This window comes from Erythrolamprus reginae, chromosome 5 (genome assembly GCF_031021105.1).
Source record: "Erythrolamprus reginae isolate rEryReg1 chromosome 5, rEryReg1.hap1, whole genome shotgun sequence".
Classification (NCBI taxonomy): Eukaryota; Metazoa; Chordata; class Lepidosauria; order Squamata; family Dipsadidae; genus Erythrolamprus; species Erythrolamprus reginae.
Window position 1 is genome coordinate 40137876 of NC_091954.1, and position 26663 is coordinate 40164538.

The 26663-nt window shown below is 39.2% G+C and overlaps 1 protein-coding gene across 5 annotated transcripts; it reads right to left on the reverse strand.

Moving 5' to 3' along the window:
- Positions 1 to 313: 313 nt before the first annotated feature.
- On the reverse strand, positions 314 to 26663 carry LOC139167691 (vertebrate ancient opsin-like). 5 transcript variants are annotated; one of them, XM_070752441.1, is made up of 7 exons: positions 26508 to 26663; positions 24415 to 24583; positions 9419 to 9629; positions 9215 to 9332; positions 4836 to 5075; positions 3929 to 3979; positions 314 to 1980 (listed from the first exon to the last, which is right to left on the reverse strand). In XM_070752441.1, the coding sequence occupies exons 2-7, from the start codon at positions 24566 to 24568 to the stop codon at positions 1801 to 1803; spliced, it is 954 nt and encodes a 317-aa protein (XP_070608542.1). In that variant the 5' UTR covers positions 24569 to 24583; positions 26508 to 26663; the 3' UTR covers positions 314 to 1800. The 5 variants fall into 5 exon arrangements, with proteins under 5 accessions (XP_070608542.1, XP_070608544.1, XP_070608541.1 ...); XM_070752443.1 differs by having other exon boundaries at positions 24415 to 24579; positions 26495 to 26663; XM_070752440.1 differs by having other exon boundaries at positions 26495 to 26663.

Consider the following 26663-nt stretch of genomic DNA (forward strand, 5'->3'; position numbering starts at 1 on the left):
GGTTGCAAATTCCTCAATCCCAGCTGATTGGGAAGAAATGGGGATTTCGCAATAACATTTTCCTGGACTAGGAAGAGAATGGAGATTTTACAGTATCCTTCTGCCATGCCCATCAAACCATGCCCACAGAACTGTAGAAAAAAATGTTGAATCCCACCACTGGTTAAGAAGCAATTTTGTGGGCCTCTAATAAGAAAGGTATCTTACATGATTGAAATTCTTAGCATTGGAATAAATTCTCCCATTTTTCTTTCTATTTTGTATTTTCTAAACTAAAGCTATAATCATGCAGAAAAAAAGAAACACAAACAAACACAGTGAATGGCTATATTACAATTTACATTTGCGATGTTGGATTTCAATCAACTTTATGGATGAACTTCCCAGAAATTATTCCACCTTTATAAATATAGAGGGTGCGTATGATCAAAGCCACACAAATTATTGATCACAAACATAAATGTACAGATAGATACACAAATACTCTGGCAGCACAGTAATTTACATAAATAGATATCACAATTTCAAAATTTGATGACATTAATCTACTGGGAAATGACATGGCTGAAGACACGGGCTGATTGGATGAAATTATAACTTTGAATTAGATTAAAGAATTGAGGGAGATAGAAACAGGCACCCAAATGGCTGAAAAAAGATGTTTGAGAACATCTGATCTGTTTTCCTTGATAATAATTGATAAATATCTTTCTTCTTCTTCTTCTACTTTCCTCCAGTAGATTCTTTTGGAGTTTTCTCTGCTTTGAAATGACTACCAGTTCAGCTTCAGCCAGATAAGGACAGAAGCATCTGAGATATATTCTCAAGTGTTCTAACTCTGGTAACATTTTCTAAATGCCAAGGACAGGTTAAACTATTACAAGAACAAGCACCTTATGCTACCTTCAGAAATGGCAATTATTCAATTCTGTGTATCTGCAGTCTTTTCCAATCACTACTCTTTAGACACAGGATTTTCTTCTGGGTGCCAAAGCTCAGTATTTATTTACTTACTAGATTTTTATCCCACCTTTGTTACTTAGAAGTAACTCAAGATAGTGAACATACATAATACTCTTTCCGCCTCCTATTTTTCCCACAACGACCCTTTGAGGTGGGATGGAGTGAGAGACAGTCATGAGCACAAACTCAGGCCTTAAATGGGAGTAGAACTCATACCCTCCTGGCTTCCAGACCAGCACCTTAACCACTACAGAAAGCTGGCTCTGAATAGCTGGAATTAGTCTGATTGTAACAAGCTGGGAATATATAACAGTCAGTAATGAGCTACTGGTTACGTGGACCAGTGCACAAGATTTGGCTTCTGCGCATATGCAGTAAGCAAAATCTGGTGGGAGGACACCCGTGTAAGCAAGATTTCAGCATTTTTTGCTGATGTTTTGCTTCTGCGCATGCGCGGAAGCAAACATCGATGAAAATCGCCGAAATCTCGCTCGCTCGCGCACACATCCTCATGTGAGATTTTGCTTGAGTGCATGCGCAGAAGCCGAATCTTGCACCAATAGCTGCGCACGCCCCCAGTGGATGCATGTGCAGCTGCAACGGCCTCGGTGGGCACTCCATATCACCGAAGACAAGCAGTCCTTCACTATTAACAGCTCAAATGGATGTCAGTTAAATGCTGTTGGAAGATTACTTCTCATCTGTTTTCATCTTGCCTGCCATTTTTGAATGGAAATGATGAAGGAAGGTAGAGTTCTGACTCCATCCACTCAAAAAGTGAGATAGCCACATTGGACAGATTTCGCTTTCCACAATGGGGAGCTGAACGAAAGATTGTCAGTTACTTCTCTCCTCTTCATGTCTCTGGTTGAAGACAGTCACATTGGCTGTGACTGTGGAGACCTTGTTACACATTTTGGTACGCATTGGCACTTTTCTCTTTGCAATCTGATTCATGTTGGTGTCTGCGGTTTCTTGTCCACTGCACCGGAACAGCTGGATTAGACATTTCCGGAACTTAAAAATGAAATAACAAATGGTTACAATTGATATTTTATCAACAAATCAATGTTTATGATACCTTTTAAAAAGTCCACAGCCTTGTTTCAGAAGCCCTTTATTAGAATTGATATAGACTGAAACAGTGACTTGTGCCTTTGTTTAGCAGGGATAAACAGTGACTTGTAGTACCATGTTTAGCAGGGATAAAGAGAGAAAAAGAGAGAAGGGGGAGGGTGAAAAAAAAGAAAGGGAAATCAGAAAGAGGAAATACAGTGGTACCTCTACTTACGAACGCCTCTACCTATGAACTTTTCAAGGTACGAACCATGTGTTCAAGATTTTTTTGCCTCTACTCAGAAACCATTTTCTACTTACGAACCCTCGCTTCTCTTTCGGCTGCTGCAGCTGCTGCTGTGAGCAGCAGCCAAAATGGTGCGCATCGGAGCTCTCCGCAGCCTCCCCATTTCGCTGCCACTTTCCCCTCTAGCCCTCTACCTCTGCTCTGTGCAGTCAAAATCCCCTCTCACCTATCGCTTCCTTCGCCCCATCTCGCTGCCCCTCCAAACACTTCCAATGCCATCCCAAATCACCTCCAAAATCTCCCCTCCAAACATTTCCTATGCCGCCCCAAATCATCTCCAAAATCATCCCTCCAAAAGCTTCCTATGCCACCCCAAATCGCTTCCAAAGTCTTCCAAAATCACTTCTCCTTTCAAAATGCCTTGATTCTCATTGCTGCCTTTCTTCAATCCATTTGCCTTTGTTAGGACCTCGATTTGGGGTGGCATAGGAAGCATCTGGAAGGTTGATTTTGGAAGCAATTTGGGGCGGCATAGGAAGTGTCTGGAGGGGTAATTTTGGAGGCGATTTGGAGTGGCATAGAAAGCAGCTGGAGGGGTGATTTTGGGAGCGATTTGGGGCGGCGTAGGAAGTGTCTGGAGGGGTAATTTTGGGAGTGATTTGGGCCAGCATAGGAAACTTTTGGAGGGGTGATTTTGGAGGCAATTTGAGGTATTATAGGAAGTGTCTGAAGGGGTGATTTTGGGAGCGATTTGGGGTGGCATTAGCCTTCGTTAGGACCTCCATTGCTCACTTCTCCTCGCTGTCTGTCTCCATTCTGTTAGCCTTCGCTTTATCTACCCGCTGCTCTTTTTTTAAGCTTTAAAGTTTGGATTTTCCTAATGGGTTTGCATGCATTATTCGCTTTTACATTGATTCCTATGGGAAAATTGCTTCTACTTACAAACTTTTCTACTTATGAACCTGGTCACAGAACGAATTATGTTCATAAGTAGAGGTACCACTGTATGTGATGATTCGTTACACTACATGATTTAAGCTTCAAAGGCCATGCAGCCTCAACAGTCTACTCTATTCCATTATTTCCCAATCTTTCCAAATTTACAAGCGTGGACTTCATGCTTGTAAAGTTGGAAAAGTTTTGAAATCAACAAAATTTTAAAGCTAGCAAGGTTGAGAAACACTGGCTTATTCTAAAGAGAAGTTAGCTTTCTAAAGTGTAGCCCAAGACTGCCAAAATGATCTATAATGTCTAGATGCTTATGGAACCAAAGTCATCTCTGGAAGTTAGGGGATTCCCACAGCATGGAGCATCTTCAACCAGGTAAGGCTACTGCTTCCCTCAGATTAGGAAACTCTTGGCTAGAAAGTTATTTCCCTGATTTCAGGTTATACTGCTGCATCTGTACTCCATCTTGTGGACATGGGGAAAAGGTAAATGAAAGAATCTAGCGTGAAATTAGAATGACTAAAGAAAAGAAACTATGAGAATTATGAGATTAATCTCTCAAAGAAGAAAAAGGAAGTGAAATCTACTTGGAAGAGAGTTGAAATAATTATATTACAAACTGCCATAGAGTTACATTTGGTCTGTCTTTCTTTCTTTCTTTCTTTCTTTCTTTCTTTCTTTCTTTCTTTCTTACTTACTTACTTACTTACTTACTTTCTTACTTATTTGGATTTCTCTGCCGCCCTTCTCTGTTGACTCAGGCACCTAAAGTTACATTTAGAGTTACATTTCAAAGGAAGATTGAAATGACAATGAAAAGGTTATGGGTGAAAAAAAATTCTTATATGAGAATGCTGAAAAAAATATAAGAATGTGTATAATGTGTATATAGAAAACAACATACTTGTAAAAGATTTTAATCAAGATTAAGAAAGGATATTAATAAAAAAATAGTATTTTGATGGATTTTTTAAAAAATGGAAATGGGTGAGAAAGGTTAAGCAAGGATATGCCAGCAAAAAAAATGGAATTAAAAGCTAAAACATGGTGTATAGGAAGAGACTAGGGAAAAATATTGTTGAAATTGCATGAGAATGTTCAAGAGGGAAATTATGAGAGCGTGAAAAATTGTAAAGCTGCAGATACACGTCATGTAATTTAGGGGAGGGGAACTATGGCCCCTTTATGACTTGTGGACTTCAAATCCCAGAATTCCTGAGCCAACATGGTTAGCTCGGGAATTATGGGAGTTGAAGTCCACAAGTCATAAAAGAGCCACAGTAGCTCACAACAATATAAATTTTGAGATCAATTATGTTCGTAAATTGAGGACCACCTGTTTTGAAATTGCACAGGTTTGATTGTTCAGAATATAAATGGATGCAACTAAACATTTTAAGAAAATACCAATGGGTGAAACTGAACGAGGCCCAGTGTTTGTAATCTAGGTCACCAATACTGGGGTCACCAGCCTCCTGGGTCCATTTATAAGCCCCTTTAAATGACAGTTGTTTCCTTTAGAGTTCAGAGTTAATATGACTAACTTAAAGAATACATAGGAAAACCAAGTAGGAACTTCCTTCATGGATTCATAAGGGTTTGTGTTTTTAACCACTGGTACCTGGTTGTTCATAAAGACATAGATAACTGGATTATAAACTGTGGCTGTTTTGGAAAAAAAGGCTGGGATTGCAGCAAGGCGAGGATCCAGTTCAATCGAGGGACGGCTGGTGACCAAGATGGAAAAGGCCGCATACGGAGTCCAGCAGATTAAAAAAGCAAGGATCATAATCACCACCATTCTGGCAACTTGTCTTTCTGGCTTGTGGACGGACCCTAATCGGCCTTGAGCATCTGAAACCTTGAAAGAAAAGAGAAACATCTAGTTGCAGGGGTGTCAAACTGAAGGCCCGTGGGCAGTGAAGGGCTACCAAAATTTTTACACCCAACTACAGGTGGCCTCATTTATCTCCTGTAATAATCCTTCAGTTGTTCTCTTCTATGCATCACTCTACGCATGCGTGGATCTGTCATAAGTTCTTGTTCAGAATCTAGGGATAATAAGGATGATTGATTTCCTCCTGGGCTGTCTGCCAAACTCCCCCCTTCCCTCCTACTCATGCTTCCTTCGTCAGAGGAGCCTTCATTGGGAGATTCTATCGGGAGCAAAACAGGCCTGTGGCATGTGGATGTTTCCATCACATCCACATTCCTTGGGGCAGGAGCTGGGCCAGAGCCAACCACAACAGAAGGAAGGAAGGAAGGAAGGAAGGAAGGAAGGAAGGAAGGAAGGAAGGAAGGAAGGAAGGAAAGAACAAAGGAACAAAGGAACAAAGGAAGGAAATGCAAGACCCTTTCCTTGTTGTTTCAAATGCACCCAAAACATTTTATTTCCATCTTCTGGCCTTCCATTTTACCAGCAATTAAGGATGCAGTTAGCTCTAGCTTTGTTCAACTGCAATAGCCAGGTACCTTAAGTAGCTTGGTCAATGGTAATGCATGCTAGGGCTGCAATTCAGCAAGATTTGGATGGTAAGTGATTTCTCATCTGTTAAGCATATTAACAAGATATTAATATGGACAATAAAAGCCACTGCCAGGCCCAAAGCCATTATGTGACGTTAGAGGCCCAGTTAGCAGCGATAGAGAAACGGGAGGGGTGAGAGAGAGAGAGAGAGATTGATACCATCACCAATTCCTTACACAGAGTCCAAGGTCAACTGGACTAATGAAGAAGCCAGTGAATCCCTGCACCGGATTGGTCCATGTGATTGTACTTGTGGGTGTGGGGGCTGTGAGATGAACCTTAACCTAGATGGGGAACTGAAGAGAATTTAGTATTGGAATGATGGAGCATCAAATCCAACATGGCGAAGCTAATAAATCGAACTTTGTGTGAGAGCACAGGAGTGGAATGTGATGTATTTCTCAGATGCTATTTGGATCATTGACAGCCACTTAAGTCCATGGAGGTAAAATATATGCACAGGAAGCTCATTAGTGACCGTTCAAAGTTACAACAGCACTGAAAAAAGTGACTTAGGACCATTTTTCACATTTCTGTCTGCTGCAGCATCTTTCTGGTCACATGATCAAAACTCAGACACTTGGCAACCGACTCCGGTGTCCCAGGTCACATGACCACCTATTGTGACCTTCTGACAAGCACAAACAATGGGGAAACCAAATTCTCATAACAACCATATTATGAATTTTAATGATTCACTTAACAACTATTGGAAGAAAGGTTGTAAAATGGGACAAAATTCACATAACTGTTTCACTTAGCAACATGAATTTTGGGCTCAATTGTGGTCGTAAGTTGAGGACTATATTACATTGATTATCTCTCTCTCTCTCTCTCTCTCTCTCTCACACACACACACACACACACACACACACACACAGCCACAGCGTTCTGTTACTTTTAATTTAAAACCATTGCTTTACTGTGCATTTGAAATGGAAATTACAATCAGATATTTTCTTTTAATAATCATTTTTCAGACTTGAAATTTGACTTTTCAAAGAGTAGCTGAAAACTCCAGAGAAACTGGGAAGGAAGAAGACAGGACTGAAGCAGCAGGAAACCAACATTTGCTAGTGCGTAGGAATGCGCTCAAAACAACAAAACAGAAGAAAAACAAATTAGATCACATGAGAACAAGAATTGTCCTCCCTAAATTTTAGTCACTCTTGACAGATTCCCAGAAGCATTATGAGATATTGATATTGCTTCCCAGTGCTTTTACTCTAAACAGTAATATCCTGCAACATAAATTGTTACATAAACGTTTCTGGGGGCATAAAGTCCATCTCTTCTTCTATTCCTCTGAGGATTATGAAAAAGGATGCTTCTGTTGGTAAAGGCAGATAAATTCTTTTAACCTGGCCATTTAATTTAATATATTATGGTTTTAGCTGGTTGAAGAATTGTTTCACTACTTCCATCGGTATCGTTTCCTATCCCATTTATATTTTGCTTTTGTCTGATACTCTTTGTGAATTGACTTGAAAGGCTGGTTCATAATTAAAGGAGCATGTAGGTGTAGTTTAAATGAATAAAGGGCATTTCTTCATGCTACTGGGGAGAAGGGCAAGAATCCACTTGTCCATCTCCCCCCAGAGAAACTGAACTTCTGTGATTTAGTTGTAATTTCCGTACAAATATGCATTGTCCAGGGCAGCACCAAAATTTGTGTTTTGTTAGTATCAGATAGGATTGTATGAACTCACAAAATTACTAGGCTGAGCAAAGTGGAGCATAAAAGGAATAATATCTAGACCTTCAATTATTGCTCTAGAGAAAATGTCCCTTATCCTTCGATACAATAGCACACTAGTATTAGCTGTTTTGTTGTCTGTGTACATTTGTACATAAACATATACATATACAGCAGGGATGTCAAAACTCAAGGCCTATGGGTCAGATCTGGCCAACGGGGTGCTTAAATCTGACCTGCTGGGCTACCCCGGAAACAGTGAAGGGCCAGCGCATGGTGCCTCTGCCAGTTGAAATGGAGCTCGGGAGCCTGTTTTTACTGGCAGGGCTATTATTATTATTATTATTATTATTATTATTATTATTATTATTATTATTACTTATATGCCACCCCTCTCCGTGGACTCGGGGCAGCTTACAACATTTTAGTAAAAAATACAATAAATAAAACATTCTAGCTGGGGTGGCGCAGCAGGTAGAGTGCTGTACTGCAGGCCACTGAAGCTGACTGTAGATCTGTAGGTCAGCAGTTCAAATCTCATCACCGGCTCAAGTTTGACTTAGCCTTCCATCCTTCTGAGGTGGGTAAAATGAGGACCGGGATTGTGGGGGCAATATGCTGGCTTTGTTAAAAAGTGCTATTGCTAATGTGTTGTAAGCCGCCCCGAGTCTAAGGAGAAGGGCGGCATAAAAATCAAATGAATAAGTAAGTAAGTAAGTAAGTAAGTAAGTAAGTAAGTAAGTAAGTAAGTAAGTAAGTAAGTAAGTAAATAAATAAATAAATAAATAAATAAATAAAAAATAATGACTTTAAGATTTTTTTCTTAAAACTAAACTTAAAATCAAAAAGTCACACACATACTATCGCACAAAATACATTCATTGGGCAGAGGCTTAGGCAAGAAACGCCCCCAGGCCCCAACACAAGTGATGTCAAGCTGGCCATGTCCTCTGGGCTCCTCAAAATCAAACACAACCTTGATGCAGCCCTCATGAAATTGAGTTGATGGTATGTATGTATGTATGTATGTATGTATGTATGTATGTATGTATGTATGTATGTATATGTGTGTGTCTATGTTTTACCAAGCCATTTGGGTAGGGACTATGACATCTAAAGCAGTGAAGGGCCATGCTTACCTTTTCCTACCGGATTGGTCCCAGAGGTTGGCACGAGCGATGGCAGGCGCACGCATTCCCGTTTGAGATTTTGCTTGCATGCATGTGCTTGCATGCAAGAGATTTCAGCAAAAATCAATTTCTTTGCTTCCACGCATGTGCAGAAGCAAAGAAAGGCCTAAAATCACCAAAGTCTCATTTGTGCAAGCATCCTCATGCGAGATTTTGGCGTAAATGGCTGGTTTCTTTGCTTCTGTGCATGTGCAAAAGCAAATTTTTGCATTGGGGGTGCACATGCGCATGGCAGAGATGTCTAGATGTGCACACATCTCTATTACTGCTACTGGATCGGCAATCCCAGGCATATTGGGGGTAGCCCAATACTGATCTGAAGCCTACATTTCACTTGGAGGCAGGTTAATGCTATCCAGGGCACCGTAGATGTCCTACTTTCGAAGGATGACATATTAAAGACTCCATATTTATTATTGTTAAACTATTTACCCTTAACACAAAATGCCATGCCTTTAAGTTCATCATTATTTTGTAAGCTGCCCAGAGTCACTTCAATAATGAGATGGGTGGCATGGAAATTTAATATAAATCAAGTAAATTATATTACACTGTATATTTCTACAGCAATAAACATTTGCACCCACCTTTCTAAGTTTCCGCATCAGTTTTCCATAGGATCCCAAAATAACCAGTAAGGGCATTATGAAACAAGTGATGAAGAAGGTAATAATGAAAGTATGATCGTTATATTCTCCAGAATACCTATAAAAGGCAGATGCATGCAAACCTGTTAGGTTCTGTTAGATGAAAAGTGCTTAGATCGAGGCTACTTCTCTGAATTGCCTTACCAATTGGGTTCACAAGTGGTCCCAATCTTGCTGGGAGTGTAGCTGCTCCAACCCATGGTTGGAGGGATGGTCCATATCAAGGAGAAAACCCACACAAAGGCTATTCCTAGAGCAGCTTGTTTCCCTTTGAAGTGCCCATTCCCCAGGGGACGGCAAATTACAACATAGCGCTCAAACGCAAGCAGAGCAAGCGACCAGAGAGCAACGATTCCTGTAATGAGAATAAGAGATATTACAGAGCAAGAGAATAGATCAGTGATGGCAAAACCTTTTTGGCTTGGATGCCAAAAGGGCACTCGTGTGCGATAGTATGTGCGCATGTGCCCAAACCCATAATGCAGTGCTCTTCTCCCACACATACACGCACAACACCCTGCACTGCCTCCCCATGCATGTGCACAGGGCTCACTGAAGCCACTGGAGCCTCTCGATGGTGAAAAACGGATTCCAGCTGATTTTTTGGTTTCCGGAGGGCGAGGGAGATTATTTTTGACTTCTCCAGGCTTCGGAAAAGCCTCTGGAATCTGTGGATGGTGAAAAATGGCCGAATGGTCAAACCAGAAGTTTGTTTCTGAACTTCCAGTCAGCCTGTTGGGTCCATTTTCTGTCATTTGTAGGATCCGGAGGCTTTCCTGAAGCCTGGGGAACGCAAAAATGACCTCCCCACAGCCCTTTGGAAGGCTGAAAATCAGCTGACCCAGACACACATGAGCACTGGAGCTGACATAGGGCAATGCCTCAGATATGGCTCTGCATGCCACCATCACCATCAAAGGAATAGACCATTGTTTACTTAATAAGGGCCAGCTTTCCAGCAAGGAAACCAAAAGTCAAGAATTCCATTTATAGGACCATCTATTTTAAAGTTCTCTTCATGATGTAGCAATACATTTGTTGTATTTTTCTTTCATCCAGTAATAATGCAAATGCATATATATTTATTCATTTTTATTTTGTCAAGCATGTATTAGGTAATATATATAAGTATAAGCATGATTTGAATACATGAAATGAATACAAACAAAAGGGAAAATTAGGACATTAGAATTAGAAAATGTTGCTGCTTTTTCGCTCTCCAGGGCCGCAGGAAGCTTCCCTGAACCCTCCGGAGTGCAAAAAACAGCACAACAGGCAAACCGGAAGTGCATTTTTCCAAACTTCTGATTTGCCCATTTGGCCATTTTTTCACCGTCCCAGGCTTCAGTGTAGCCTGTGTACATGCGTGGGGGTGAGGGGAGGATTGTGTACATGCATAGGGGTGGTGTGGAAGGTGTGCACGGGTGGGGGGAAAGGGGTGTGGGCACGTACATGCCTGCTAGCACACCACCCACACACTCTTTTGGCATGTGAACCAAAACAGGTTCGCCATCACTACTTTACATCAAGGATTGAGGATAGTAATACAATAATGATTGTAAGGACTGACACCGAAAACGGAATTTTTATTTTGAATTTTCTTTCCCCACCTCCCTAATATTTAGACACATTAAGTCACCAAGAATTAAGCTTTCCTCCAAGAAGACTTAATTTATAACACAGGGTAGCCCAATGCTTAATCTTAATCAAATATAATTTTATTAAAACAGTACTATGGAGAATGAAGTAGAACAGGTTACTAAATTTAACCTACGGAGTAACTGTAGTTGCTAAAAAATATACTAAGCTGTTTGGAAATATGTAGGATCCATTTGATAACAAAGCTTCTTTGTTATGAAATGGATCCTACATAGTCACTTTAGATGCAAATTAATTTACCAGTACTTGATCAACTATGAACATTATTGTTACCTTGGGATACAATGTCATTATTTGACAAGGAGACACTTTATCACAATTGCTTCAAATTATATTATTATGAAAGTGGGTTTTATTCCCACTTCTTTAAAAAAAAAAAAATTTCTGCAGTCTTTTAAGAGAGACATTATTTTATTTATTTAGATATTATTTTATTTATTTGTCAAGTATGTATTTGTATTACAGTATACAGATACATTGTTTATATACATAACATGGGTACTAATAAGGAAACATTAGGACAGGTACAGGAGGCACGCTGGTGTGCTTATGTATGCCCCTTATTGACCTCTTAGGAATTGGGTGAGGTCAACAGTGGACAGTCTAAGGGTAACGTTTTTGGGGTTTGGTAACGAAACCACAGAGTCAGATAGTGAGTTCCAGGCATTAACCACTCTGTTGCTAAAGTCTCTATAAATACATGCATATATTGAAAAGGGCTGCCTTGCAGTTATGCATTTTTCTCTGACTTGAAAGCAGTTACTAAGAAATCATCTTTGTGTACAATTCAATCATCAACATCAGCATTAGCAAATGCCAGCTTGGCAGTATTAGCCAATGCCAACTGTGTACACATTGTGAAGTTTGTAGATTGTGCACAGCCATTCCTTTCTCCTGGTCCATAACCATACAAACTTATAGAAGTTAAAAGTCCAAATGCTGCTTGTTCTAAGGATTGTGGAAAAAAACACAAACTTTCCACTTACCAAAGAATGTGACTGCAAAGCCTTCCAGGATGCATGCCCAGTGACCCATATAAAAATAGCCCTTCAGGTTAGTTAGGAAGCTGATTGTTCCCCCAACCAGAGATACAAGGAAGTCAGCCACGGAGAGGTTCACAATGACGTAGTTGAGAGGTTGCCTCAGCTGTTTGAATTTCACGGTGATGAAGATGACAATAAAGTTTTCAAACAGGGACAAGGAGGTCACCAAGAACATCAGAGCAGAGAGTAGATGGAAATTCCAGGATTCAATGGAAGGCAACGGTTGTGAGAAGGGATCCACCGGTGGCAAACGTGAGGAGGCATCTATCAGCCAAGACCCATTTTCAGACTCTCTCCTCGCACCATCCATTACTATCTTTTTACCACAGAAGAGCAAATAATATTAGGAAACTAGTAAGTCCATTCATATTTTATTCCTAAAAGGAATAATTTCTCTAGACGCTTGCTTCTTTTTAAAAAAGAAATTGCATCCAGTACATTAGCAAAACAAAGTTCCACGTGAAAAGATGATTAGTTCCAGGGGCTTCGACTCAAAACAAAAAAGGGGAAGAAAAAAGCCCGGTTCTCCTTTGCTTTCTCTCTTTCGACTGTGCTCTGGACCAGTGAAGACTGAATGATCAGTGGGGTTCCTGCCTCTGGCTCTTTCATGCCAGGCATAGCAGTGTAGGGGTGGCTTCACCAGCATTTAATCCAATGGAGACAGACAGAAGGGGGCATTGATCCTTCCTGGGGGTCTCTCATTCTGCTTCTCCTCCAAATCTCAAAGATTTGTTTGCTTTTCTAGTTTCAAACTCAGGCACAGTTAATACATGAGCACCAAATTCTCACAGCTGAACTGCAGCTGTAGTTTTTAACGGAGCATCACAGTAGAAATGGATGCATTTCCCTTTTTATCCTGTCTTCTCTTTCTCCAGTCCTGTAAGCAAGTAGTTCTAATGAAATTATTCAGGAAGGATACACATCCTTTTAAAAAATCAGAGGTAACTTTGCAGTTTTTTAATACAATTACTGCAGTGTAGCCACAGAGTTAATGAGGGCAAAAAAGATGGTGCTTCTATACCTTCTCCATAAAAAAAATTAGAGGTTAAACAATTCCCAGTTGCAATGATACTTTCTTTGAAACAAATTTTAAATTTATTTACTTTAGATTTGTACACACCTTTCTACGATGCTCAATAATGCTAGAACATTTGTCACATGGCTGAAACAGAAGATGCTCCTTGTTCCCACATTAACCAAGCACTTGCTAGTGAATAGAATAGAATACAATAGAATTATTTATTGGCCAAGTGTGATTGGACCCACAAAGAATTTGTCTTTGGTGCATATGCTCTCAGTGTACATAAAAGAAAAGATACATTTGTCAAGAATAATGAGGTCCAACACTTAATGATCGTCATCGGGGTCAAATAATCAATGAAGAAACAATCAATATTAATAAAAATCTTAAGGATACAAGCAACAAGTTACTGTCATACATAAATGAGAGGAAATGGCTGATAGGAATGAGGGGGAAAACTAGTAGTAATAGTGCAGACTTCGTAAATAGTTTGACAGTTTTGAAGGAATTATTTGTTTAGCAGAGTGATGACGTTCGGGGAAAAACTGTTCCTGTGTCTAGTTGTCTTGGTGTGCAGTGCTCTGTAGTGACATTTTGAGGGTAGAAGTTGAAACAGTTTGTGTCCAGGATGCGAGGGGTCAGTAAATAATTTCACAGCCCTCTTTTTGACTCGTGCAGTATACAGGTCCTCAATGGAAGGCAGATTGGCAGCAATTGATTTTTCTGCAGTTCTGATTATCCCCTGAACTCTGTGTTGGTCTTGCTGGGTTGCATATTCAAATATGGCCAGTATTGGGTCCAGAAGCAACATTTTTTCTATTGGCTGTTAGGCTACACAGTGAAGAGAGGCTATTAAAATCTTAGCTTTGTGCAGCAAGGTGAGTTCCAGCATTGATTTACACATACCAGGTGTCCTATCTTGCTTTCTTCTCAAAGAAGAAAAATGAGTTTTCCAGGAAAAAAATGTGCAAAATCCTGAGTGACTAAAAAAGACTTAGGAATGAAGGAGGAAGAGAAATTAGACATAAGAAAATATTTGAGAGTGTTATAAATGAAACAACTAAATAAGAACAAGTAAAAACTGGGAGGAAACGGGAAGCATTGCAGCGATAAAGTCTGGAAATAGCGGGCTCTGATGGACCAACAAAATTCCAGGCTGGCAAGCTACTGTTGGGGGATTTTCGAACCAGATCTGCCCTGTAGAGACAGAGAAGAAGGAGAGGCACCTCGGAAGACCAAGAGGCGTAAGCAAACCCCTTGGAGGTCAGAGTAAAAGCTCTTTGAACCGGTAGTGGGGGTGGTGGACATGGCAGCCATTAAAAGCTGGGGCAACCACAGTAAGTTTTGCGCAGGAGCGGTGAATTGAGCAGAGTATCGACACCGCGTGAGTGATTGGGCAACATATATTCAAGGAAAATTTTGTATAAAGAACTTTGAAGTTATCCCAGTGAAGAATTAGCAGCTAATTTGACATGGGGTAAAAGTGAAAGAAGTGAAGGTTTAAACATGAACCTAAAATGGAGGGTGAGATTATCAAAACATTTCGAGAAGGAAGACGAAAGAAAGCAGTTGTTTAAGAAGACAAGAAGTAATATTAAATGTGGAGTATTGAAAGAAGAGCAAAAAAATGTAAAAATAAGATTTCAAAAATGGATTTATATTGAAAGTTTTTATCTTTGGTATTCTGTTGATTGGAGGTGTGGGGTGGACACACCTACTGGCAGGAAAAAAGTTACAACAAATAACTTGGGAGCTGTAAGAATACTTTTGCTTTTCGCATAGTGGATTACAAGCGGTGAGATACTTTAAGGAGGACTTGTTTGTTTTTAGAGCTTTGATCCCAGCAACAGATGGTGGACTTACAAAACTTTAAACTGAAGTTAGAATATCGTGGAAATAACAAAATGTCCCAGGAAATAATTGAAATGATCAATGAACTGAAAGAAATGATTAAAATGACACATAGACTCTTTAAGCTTGATGAATCAAAAAGCATACTAGAATACATCCAAGTGAATAAAGAAACCACGAAAAAGAAGCAAAGACTCAGCATTGAAGAAAAAATACTGACTTTGATATTGGAAATTGATATATACTGCTCAAAAAAATAAAGGGAACACTTAAAAAATAGAATATAATTTCAAGTAAATCAAACTTATGTGAAATCAAACTATCCACTAGGAAGCAACAGTCAATTTCACATGCTGTTGCGCAAATGGAATAGTTATACAAATGAAATATTTAATGAGAATATTTCATTCATTCAGATCTAGAATGTGTTATTTGAGTGTTCCCTTCATTTTTTTGAGCAGTATATACTGTATTTAGATTAATATCGATGAATGGAATAGGTGGCTGATTGTTTATTTGATGTTGGATAATTGAAGAAGGAAAGGTCTATAAGAAAATATGACAATAAAATTTTAAGAAGTGGTGTGTTTGTGAAATTTAATTAATGATGTAATTAAAGGAAAGAAGAATGGGAATTATGATGAAGTGAAATGTATTACGATTAACATGTAACTGTAATGTTGGAATAAGAAGATGATATAATGAATGAAATGAAAACGGGGAAAATGCTTGAGATATACAGTATATATACTGTATGTGGGAGCAATATTTGGATGAATGTATTATAAGATGATGCTGGGTAGGTGAAAGGGGAGACGTAAAAATTAAGTTTAAAGAAACTTATTATTTATGAAGTTAAATGGAAAAGGTATTGAAAAGTAAATGGAATTTTATTTTATTAGAACAAATTAGACATTAGGGATCAATATGGAAAGGACTGCTTTTAAAGGGTGTTAATTAGATAAGGACACAAGAAAGTTTTGGAGTAAGGGCAAATGATAATATTGTAAGAAAAAATGTTAGAAAAGAAGTAGGATGTAAATAGAATTAAAAACAGAGAAATAACATTATGGCAGAAATGGCAAATATGTAAAATTTGTGATGTTATAAGCTGTATAAAAGTTTTGACTCAAGTGATACTCTGTTTAGAGAAAATACATTGTATGTCTGTATGTATGTTAAAAAAACAGTAGAACCTGGTTGGAATTAATTTAACCAATAAACTTTTTATTTATTTTATTTATTTTGTCCAAAGGACAATAATACAGCATGAAGGTTATAGACTAGAGCAGTGATTTTCAACCTTTTTTGAGCCGCGGCACATTTTTTACATTAACGAAACCCTGGGGCACATTGAGCGGGAGGGAGGGGAGGGGGGCGGCTAAAAAAAGTTTGGACAAACAAATTCTCTCTCTTCCTCCCGTTCGCTCTATTTCTTTCTCCCTCCTTCTTTCTCTCCCATCCTTCCTCTTTCTTTCTCTCTCTCTCCATCCCTCTTTCTTTCTCTTCCTTCCTCTCTTTTTTGCTCTCTTTCTCTCTCCCTTCCTACGTCCCTCTATGTCTTTCTCTCTCTCTCCTTCCCTCCCTCTCTTTCTCTCTCTCTCTTGCTTTCTTTCTCTCTCTTTTTCTCTCTCTCTCTTTCTCTCTCTCTTTCTTTCTCTTGTTCTTTCTCTCTCTCTTGCTTTCTTTCTCTCTAGTTCTTTTTCTCACTCGCTCGCTCTTTCTCTCTCTTGCTTTCTTTCTCTCTCTCTCTTGCTTTCTTTCTCTCTTGCTTTCTCTCTCTCTTGCTTTCTCTCTCTCTGAGCTTCGCGGCACACCTGACCATGTCTGGCAGCACACTAGTGTGCCACGGCACACTGGTTGAAAAACACTGGACTAGAGGATACACTCGAATAAAATATATTAGAGAAAGAATAGAATAGAAAATATAGGAATAAAATATATCAATGAGAGAATAGAAGAAAAAATATAGGGATAGAAGATACCATATATGAGACATAGGAGAGACAATAGGACAGGGGACAGAAGGCACGCTAGTGCACTTATGCACGCCCCTTACTGACCTCTTAGGAATCTGGCAACAACCCACTTCATAAACTCATATAGGTTACTGAGTCCCATTTGATCAAGTGGATTGTTGGCCAAAAATTCATGTCAATAAGTTTCATTTCAACATTGACTATACAGTATTTATATCTCTTGATAGTGACAGAGAGCCCTCTAGTGGACAATTACAGAATTAAAGAATTAAATTATAGAATGTTAAAAGCAATTCTGTAGAAAGCTCACATCTAATTCTTCTCTGATCTGCTCTTCAAAATTCACAAATCTCTAAAGCAAACTAAATGAACAGCATTTCTTGTCTGGACAGTTTCCAAATTGCTACAGAATGTCTTGCCTGTGTGATTTTTTTTTTAAAGCATGGATATATTGACTTAATGGAACATTGTAAAACAAAAGCATCCTATTCTTTTTGTGTTTCCTGAATGTTTATAATTTTAGGGTGCTCTCTAGGATCACATATTGGTCAACATCTGTGACTATTACAGCTCTGTCTTAATACGTGTCAGACTCTGTTGATTCCAGGGTATTACGTAAAATCAATTTACAAAGTCAGTAGGCAAAAGACCAGATGATGAATATACGTCATGTATTCAAACAAGCTTGGAAGGCCATCCACTGGCTACTTCTTCCCTGCCATCCCAGCTTCTTTCTCCTCCACAATCCTCCTGCTGCCTCTGTTTCCATCTCTATCAAGATTTCTTCTGCAGCTCATATACCTTTATTGGAGACTGAAGCATTCTCTATGTAAGACAAGACATGAGACCAGGAGTTTGACTTGAGCAATGATTAATGAATCAGATTTTCTAATCATAGCCTCGATGGAGAAGTATTTACAGGAAGTAGTTTATAGCAGGGGTCCCCAACCCCCAATCCATGGACCAGCACCGGTCTGTGGCATGTCACATAAACAAGCAAAGCCCATCTGAGGATGCAGGCAGCATGCTAAACCATGCCCCTTTGGCCTCCGGACGGTCCGTGGAAAAACCTGTTTCCATGGAACCAATCCCTAGTGCCCAAAAGGTTGGGGCCACAGGTTTATAGAGATGGGCTAAGCCTGATCCCAAGCTAGTTACCTCCTACACAGAATCCAACTGCATGGAATTCATGCATATAGACCTCGGAAGGAAGACGGAAGGAAGTGAGCTCAGATTAGCAATCTATTAGATAAAGAGCTTCCAGGTAGATAGACAGGGAAGAGACTGGGTAACTCCCTAACTCTCCATCGATATCCTATGGCCTCTTTGTGGCTAGTACTGTAGGTCACGGGGTGCTAAAGAATTTACTGTCACAGACTTGAACTTACAGCTACTTTCAAAAGACAGCTACTTCTAAAATAAAATTTTGGCCATTTCTTCACTAGTAACATCTACACTCTTCTAACATTGTCCAGCCATTGGGGAAACAGCATTATTATAATACTTACAAAACTATGCTTCATACTCTAAAATGATACGAATAGAATAGAAATAGAAATAATAGAATAGAATAGAATTCTTTTTTGGCCAAGTGTGATTGGACACACAAGGAATTTGTCTTTGATGCATATGCTCTCAGTGCACATAAAAGAAAAAGTACATTTGTCAGCAATGATAAGGTACAACACTTAACATTTGTCATAGAGTTCAAATAAGCAATCGGGAAACAATCAATATTAATTGCAAGGATACAAGCAACAAATTACAGTCATACAAATCACTAATGAGGAGGCTGCTGTCAAACCTAAGCAGAGGGCAAATAAGCTAATTAGTTCCTACATTTGGAAATGTTCATCCAGTTAAGATGGATAAGCAACATGGTGAGATTTTAACTGGTCTTGAATCCTCAAAGATAGCATCTGACTGGTTCAGCTACCTGATGTTTGATTTTTGACTTTTTTAAAAAAATTGGGTGCTGTTGTGGCAGCTTTTAATGATGGTTAAGCAATCTTTATTTCTCATCAGCATGAATTGTTGAGGACTTCCTAAATAGGGAATATCCTAGAGTAGATGACCTCAGTGCACCAGCCAGGTGTTTAGTTATTGTTGTATTTCACCCTTCAGCATGGAGACCTCCAAAATTAAACTGTTTTGATATTTAGAAATAAACAAACTGTTAACCAACACATGGAATTATACATAAAGGACGGAAGAAGTAATTATTTGTTTTAGGTTAAATATTAAAAACAAGCTTAATTAATTACTGTCTAGAAACCTGCTTAATTTCTCCCTTCCAGAGATTAATATTATAGTATTATTTCATAGGAAAAGGTGGCAGACCTCTTTTTCTTTTATCCATAAAAATAATTTACTATATAAAAGGAATAGAACATAACCAACTCTTTTGTTCCCCTTTAATTTAGTGGAAATAAACCACTGGCTAAAAGCTGCATAACAATAGTGATAGAATAGAAATTCTGTTATGTGGGAGGTTTGAGATACCTGATGTATGGATATGACACACAGCAGGCAATCCCACAAAAGGAAGGTTAAATTACTAGGTTTTTTGTGAGGTGTCTGCAATTCAGGATGATAATCAGCAGGTGGCAGTACTTGTCTCTTATATTGATTCCACTTTCCCCCAAAAATTCAGTGATCAGAATTCTCTTAACTGGAAGTTTTCTAGTTCCAGAAGTTTGTGGGTAATCAACAGAATTGCAAATAACAGCAATCTGGAATAAAACCATTAATCAAAAAGACAGATTAAGGACCCAACTACTAGGTACTTTAAATGTATTACGTGCAGTAAAGGTTTTATTTATTTTTTGTTTAATATTTGGTGTAGGGTTAATCTTCATTAGATTAGCAGGATGCAGAGAAACATTTTCCCTTCTCTGTCAAAATCCCAAGAAAATGCTATGAGCAAAAAGTTTGTAAAAAGGATAACTACAACCATGGTGCCTCTTCTCATTGCCTTGTATTAAAAAGTGAAAATGTCTATGGAGATTCTCAGTCATCCAGGCCCTGGTTGTCCCAAAGGGGCTTCTTCAAGAGGCAACTGGAGTTTCTGATTTTTCTTTGGAAATGTTTTGCTTCTCATCCCAGAAGCTTCTTTGGCTCTGAGAAAGAAAAACCAGAAACTCCAGTTGCCTCTTGAAAAAAAGCACCTTGGGGATAAAAAGTGATCCAACACTGAATAATTAATCCACTTAATTCAAACTTTGCATTTGTTTTACATAATTATATTTCACATGTATAATTTATAAAGGCTATAAAAAGCCTTTATTTTCAAGCCTTTTTGCAACCCTCAAATTGAAGATGATACTGTATATATAAGCATTATCAATGCAACATGTGCTGCAAAGCATACTTGGGAATCGACTAAAAATTTAGCCAGCTTACCTTTTCTAAGGAAAAAGGGAAAAAAGCATTGGGAGAAGATATAGACTCAGCATCTCTCCTTCAGCACTTTCACTGAGCAAAAACCTTGAATCCCCCACCAGCTGAGCCACACCTGCTCAGTAGAGTACATTAGATGCTACTATTCCATATCTTGTGTAGATACAAGGGATAATTAGAATAGTTATATGCTGCTCTTGTTGTATGCATAGAGTAGAGTAGAGTGGAACAGAATAGTATTAGAATAAGAATAGAAATATAATAACAGAGTTGGAAGAGATCTTGGAGGTCTTCTAGTCCAACCCCCTGTTCAGGCAAGAAACCCTATACCAGTGTTTCCCAACATTGGCAATTTGAAGATATTTGGACTTCAACTCCCAGAATTCCCCAGCCAGCGAATGCCAAGGTTGGGAAATACTGCCCTACACCACTTCAGACAAATGGTTGCCCAATCTCTTCTTTAAAACTTCCAGTATTGGAGCAGTCACAACTTCTGGAGGCAAGGGGCTCTACTGGTTCTAACTGTCAGGAAATTTCTCCTTAGTTCTTGATTAGCCTGAGTCCTCTCTTTTGTGGCAACCCCTGAAATATTGGAACACCGCCAATGATGGGCTACGAGCTGGAATGCTAAATTGCGCTCACTACCGCAGCTCGCAGCTCGTAAGTTCCTGCGGGGCCAGCACAATTTTGCTGCTGCACCTGTGGAGGCAGCAAAATCACGCACGGAGCCACAGGTGCTCCTGTGTTTCGGCAAGTTTTTTTGCTTCCACATATGCGCGATTTTTCCGGCTTGTAGCTCACCGCTGACCCCACCTATCTGGATCAGGCAAGCAGTGGGAATGGAAGAAGACAATCCTGCAAATAGTGCCAGCCCCTGATCATGAAGGTGGCAAACAGCATCTTGAGTTGTACCAGGAGAAAATTGTCTATCAATGCAGCTCTCCAAGATTCAAGTAGTGCTACACTTACAAACAGTTTAGAGGCCCAGAAAAGTAGGTAACAAAATGCTTCTTCCAGTCTTCCAGTCTCCACAACATGGATTTTATGGCTTCTTTAAAAATATAACTAGGATCTCTTGTGGTAAGTTTATTTTATTTTAGTGAAGTGGAGAAAGAGGCAATATGCCAATTCTGGTACAAACCATGATGTTGTCATCATATAAATGACAGAAATTTTCTCTAGTGTGTTTCTCTAGCATTCTGCCTTTTGAAAATTATCAGATTACTTCTTGTTGCTAACAGTAGTTGCTAACAGTAGTACTGTGGCCAGATGAACAGTAAAAAAAGAATTCAAGTTACCTGTTCCTTAGAAGTTTGTTTTATTTTGAAGTCTACAAGGTGCTGCTTTGTCAGAACTATTCTGTATTCAAATGCAACAGCTACAGAAGCTTTCTAGGTAGGATTGTAAAATTGAATATGTAAGATAAGGCATGTAGAGGAAGCACCATGATTTTTCAATATGGCCTGTATTTCTAGAAAGGGAGAACTAATTTAGTGACCTACTGTATATTGGGGGGGTGTGGGGTGTTCCACAGCAGAAAATAATCTCAAGACCTTCCAAAAGGTACCTTCACTAGGTTTGTAAGATGGTAGATCTACTAAAATTATTATATGCATGTCTGTGCATTTTTAATTGATGTTATTAAAAGAGAACTAGAGCAGAATGTCACAGATATAGTTACATTTGATACTGTATCCTTAAAATCACTCTGTAACTCAGTGTAAATGAAACCCACATGAACTAAATTAGTTAGTTAGAACATTAATCAGTGGAATAGTCTGCCTCCAGAAGTTGTGAATACTCCAACACTGGAAGTTTTTAAGAAGATGTTGGATAACCATTTGTCTGAAATGGTGTAGGGTTCCTTGCCCAAGCAGGGGGTTGGACTAGAAGACCGCCAAGGTCCCTTCCAACTCTGTTGCTATTATTATATTAATATTATTATTAAATGTATATTTTAACTTCTCTGTAATGAGTTGTTATTTGTAGCCAGGGGTGGGCTGCTAGCCGTAATGCTAAATTGGGCTCGCCGCGGCAGCTCGTGACTGCTAGCGGAATGAGCGTGATTTTGTTTCTGCACCTGTGGAGGTAGCAAAATCGTGCGTTTTTTTGCTTCCACGCATGCCAAAACACAGGCGCACCTGCGGCTCCATGTGCTATTTTGCTACCTCCACAGGTGCAGAAGCAAAAGCACACTGACCCCACTAGCATTCATGAGCCGTGGCGGCAAGCCCAATTTAGCGTTACGGCTAGGAGCCCACCCCGTCTGTGGCCCATCCAGAAGTACCTTCCTCTCTGAAAATGCCCTGGATATGTCTGTATTGTCACAAATGTTATCTTGGTGAATCTTAGGTATAATAATAGTCTTCGGAGAGGGGCGGCATACAAATCCAAATAATAAATAAATAAATTCCATAAAGTGGATTTTTATTTATTATCAACATCTATTTTTATTCACTGCAAGTCTTGTATTGCTGTATTATGTTTTTGAACACATAAACTGCTCAAGTGGCGAGCAGTTAAAAGTACTTTTACAAAGAACAAATTAAATATTTTAATATTAACATCTTATAATTTTAAAATTTTAATAAAATGCATCTTTCCCAGACAAAACTCTTTCTCCTGAACCACTTCTCTTATTGCCTTAATACATTCTGGCCTATTCATCGATACAGCATATTTTAAAAATGTTGGGTGTCTGGATATCTTGTGGTAGCAACTCTATAAAATTTGCCAACAAATCCTTATGACTTGATGTTAAATAGTGAAGAAAATTCCTGCTTGACAAAAACCATTCCTGCAGAAAAGGAAGTCTAGGAAGCATGACTTAAAAGTGCTCTGGTTGTGTAACACTTTTTGCAGGTATAACTGGGAAAATGGCATTCAAAATGACCTGATAAAAAAGAATTGTATTACCTAGGAATGGGCCATCAGGGTGAATACTGGAGAGGAAGAGAAAACAAGAGAGGAAGACGGAGAGAGATGGAGAAAGGTTTTCAGGGCCAAAGGCCTTGGCCAAGATGAGGCCTCTCCATTACAGAATGATGAGATAAACTAAGCTAGATAGCAAACTAAATCAAACTATGGTCCAAGAAGACAGACCAGAGTGCCTGGAAGTTACAGGTAGGCCTCACTTACTGTCTCATTTAGTGGCCATCAAAAAATGTAGCAACCAGTCTTCACAATTACAGTATAATGTCACCTTTGTCTTTTGGCTCTTATTTTCTCTTGCTTATTTATTTCACACCAAAAAGAGAAAAAGAAGGAACATAAGGAAGTAATAAGAAGCAAAGAAATACTGAGATAAAATCATTAGATTTTAACTTAATAACAGCTTTGTTTAACAACTGAGATGCCTGTCCCAATTGCAGTTGCTAAACAAGGACTTGCTTTAATTCAGTTCAGTACATAACTATCCTTTCTTCCATAAAATAATCTCATTATGTACATATAACCTTTTGTATCATTTCCTACAAGAAAATGGCACTTACTTTCATAAACTATGTATTAACCCTGTATTAATAGTGTTAGCATAATGTTGTAGGTGATTTTTTAAAAAATTATACGTTTTTTTTTTTAAAAACCCACTGATGTGGAAATGTTTTTCTTTGTGCTGTTTTTTTCTTATTTCTTGACTTTTAGAGAAATTGAATTACCAGGTAAGTAATATCCTTAAGAACATAGAATTGTGGAATTTATGAGGGAAAGGGGAATTCTGATTGTGTTACATGCTTTTCAGCTAATACACAAAGCCATTTGAACAAAGATTTTCCATTACATTTACTTAGCTGTACCACTGCTAACAGTTAAACTTCAATTTTATTCCAACAAAGCAGGACCAAGGTTTTCTAAGAAACATTAGAGAGATTCTTAGAGAAGGAAGAAAATAATTTTCCTGGAGACTGTATAAATATGTAATAAAACTTAGTATTTGCAATGTCTGAAAAGTTCTGCAGTCCTTCTTGGACACTTTTTCAGCTTTAAATTCCAGAACGGCCTCTCAGAAATTGCCTACCTGACCATGGCTGTGGATTACACAGCTTTCTAGCGGCTCAAAACTTGGGAAACCATCCTATGGCCTGCTGTTTTCTCACCTTCCAACTCTCACAATAAAGTGGCCATTCTCCCCTCCCAACCCCACTCTCCAACACTCCTTGGAGAAAGGCCGAAGGAGAAGCCATCTTTTACCTGGGTCACAAGTGAGGACTTCTTCACCTTCTCCAGTAAGTGTTCTCCACATGGGTTGAACTTCAGCCTCCCTCATTCTCAGTTCTGCTTGTTGGGTGATATGGTTAGATTTCCCAGGAAGCGGATAAGTGGTGTCTTCCTTCTTCAAACTCATGTCTTGGCTGTCTTTCTGGGAGATAAGGATTCCTCAAAATTAGAATAGAATAGAACATGGAACATAGAACATGGAATGGAACGGGACAGAATGGAATATGGAATACAGAATACGGAATAGAATATAGAATATAGAATACAGTGTTCCCTCGATTTTCGCAGGTTTGAACTTCGAGAAAAGCCTATACAGTGGAACCCCGACATAAGAGCTGCTCGACTTAAGAGCTACTCGAGATAAGAGCTGGGAGAGGAGAGACATTTTTGTTCGTCTCCCGAGCTCAAATCCGCGATACGAGCCGAGAAGAGCCGGGCTGGCTTACTTTCCTTCCTTCCCGCGCTGATGCAGAGCCACTCTTCCTTTCTTTCTTTCTTCCTTCCTTTCTTTCTTTCCTTCCTTCCTTTCCTCCTTCTACAGGATTGGGTGGCAGTGAAGTTGAATAAATAACTACAGTTTAATGAATAAAAATAAAAGTTTGCCATGTTGATTGTTTTGGGTAAAAAGAGGAAGGGAAGGAAAGCTCTCAGCTTATCATCTTATTAATAAGTAAAGTTACATTTATTCTTGCAATGTCTTTTTGCATAATTTAGACTAACTTTGTGAGTTTTTTGAGGGCTGGAACCAATTAAAATTATTTACATTAATTCCTATGGGGAAAAGTCGTTCGAGATAAGAGCTGCTCGACTTAAGAGCGCAGGTCCGGAACGAATTAAACTCGTATCTCGAGGTACCACTGTACCACGATTTTTCAAAAATATTAATTAAAAAATACTTTGCGGTTTCCCCCCCCCCTATGCCACGATTTTTCCTGCCCGATGACATCATATGTCATTGCCAAACTTTCATCCGCCTTTAATAAATTTTTTAAAAAATAAACTTTAATAAATAAACATAGTGAGTAATAATCTAAATGGTTGCTAAGGGAATGGGAAATTGTAATTTAGGGGTTTAAAGTGTTAAGGGAAGGCTTGTGACACTGTTCATAGCCAAAAATAATGTATTTACTTCTGCATCTCTACATCACAGAAATTCGACTTTCACGGGCAGTCTCGGAATGTATCCCCCGCGAAAATCGAGGGAACACTGTATAATAGATGGCGAACCTATGGCACAGGTGCCACAGGTGGCACACGGAGCCATATCTGCTGGCATGTGAGCTGCTTCCCTAACTCAACTCCAATGTGCATACGTGTGCCGGCCAGCTGATTTTCAGCTCACCTGGAGACTCCGGCTTCCAGAGAGTCACTGGGGAGATGGGGAGGATATTTTTGCCCTTGGAGCGGAGCCTGGGGATGGCGAAAAACGGCCCTACTGGGCCCACCAGAGTTTGGGAAATGGGTTGTTTCGGGACCTGGGGGGGCGGGGGAGGCCATTTTTGCCATCCCCAGGCATTGAATTATAGGTGTTGGGATTCATGCATGCACAGTAGCACACGCACGTGCGCTTTCGGCACCGAGGAAAAAAAGATTCGCCATCACTGATATAGAATATACACTGCTCAAAAAAATAAAGGGAACACTTAAACAACACAATATAACTCCAAGTAAATCAAACTTCTGTGAAATCAAACTGTCCACTTAGGAAGCAACACTGAGTAACAATCAATTTCACATGCTGTTGTGCACATCCAACTTTGTACAGAACGAAGTACTCAATGAGAAGATTTCATTCATTCAGATCTAGGATGTGTTCTTTGAGTGTTACCTTTATTTTTTGAGCAGAATAGAATAGAATACAATAGAATAGAATAGAATAGAATAGAATAGAACTTTTTATTGGCCAGGTGTGATTGAACATACAAGGAATTTCTCTTCGGTGCATATGTTCTCAGTGTACATATCCGGGTACAAATAAGCAATGAAATCATATTAGGAACCAGTCAATATAAATTTACAATAATATAAATACAGAATAAGGCTACAATTTTACCCCCCACTCCAACCTCTGGTGGGCGGAGAGGCAAGTACGGATCTCCCAAATTTGAATCCTTGCTTAGTTGGCTCTCCCGGTCCTGACCGGTCCAAGAAGTTGGATTCTCCAGCAATTCTTCCTCCTCCACCCTCTTTCTTGGGGGGGGGGGGCGCGCGTCAGCCTCCCT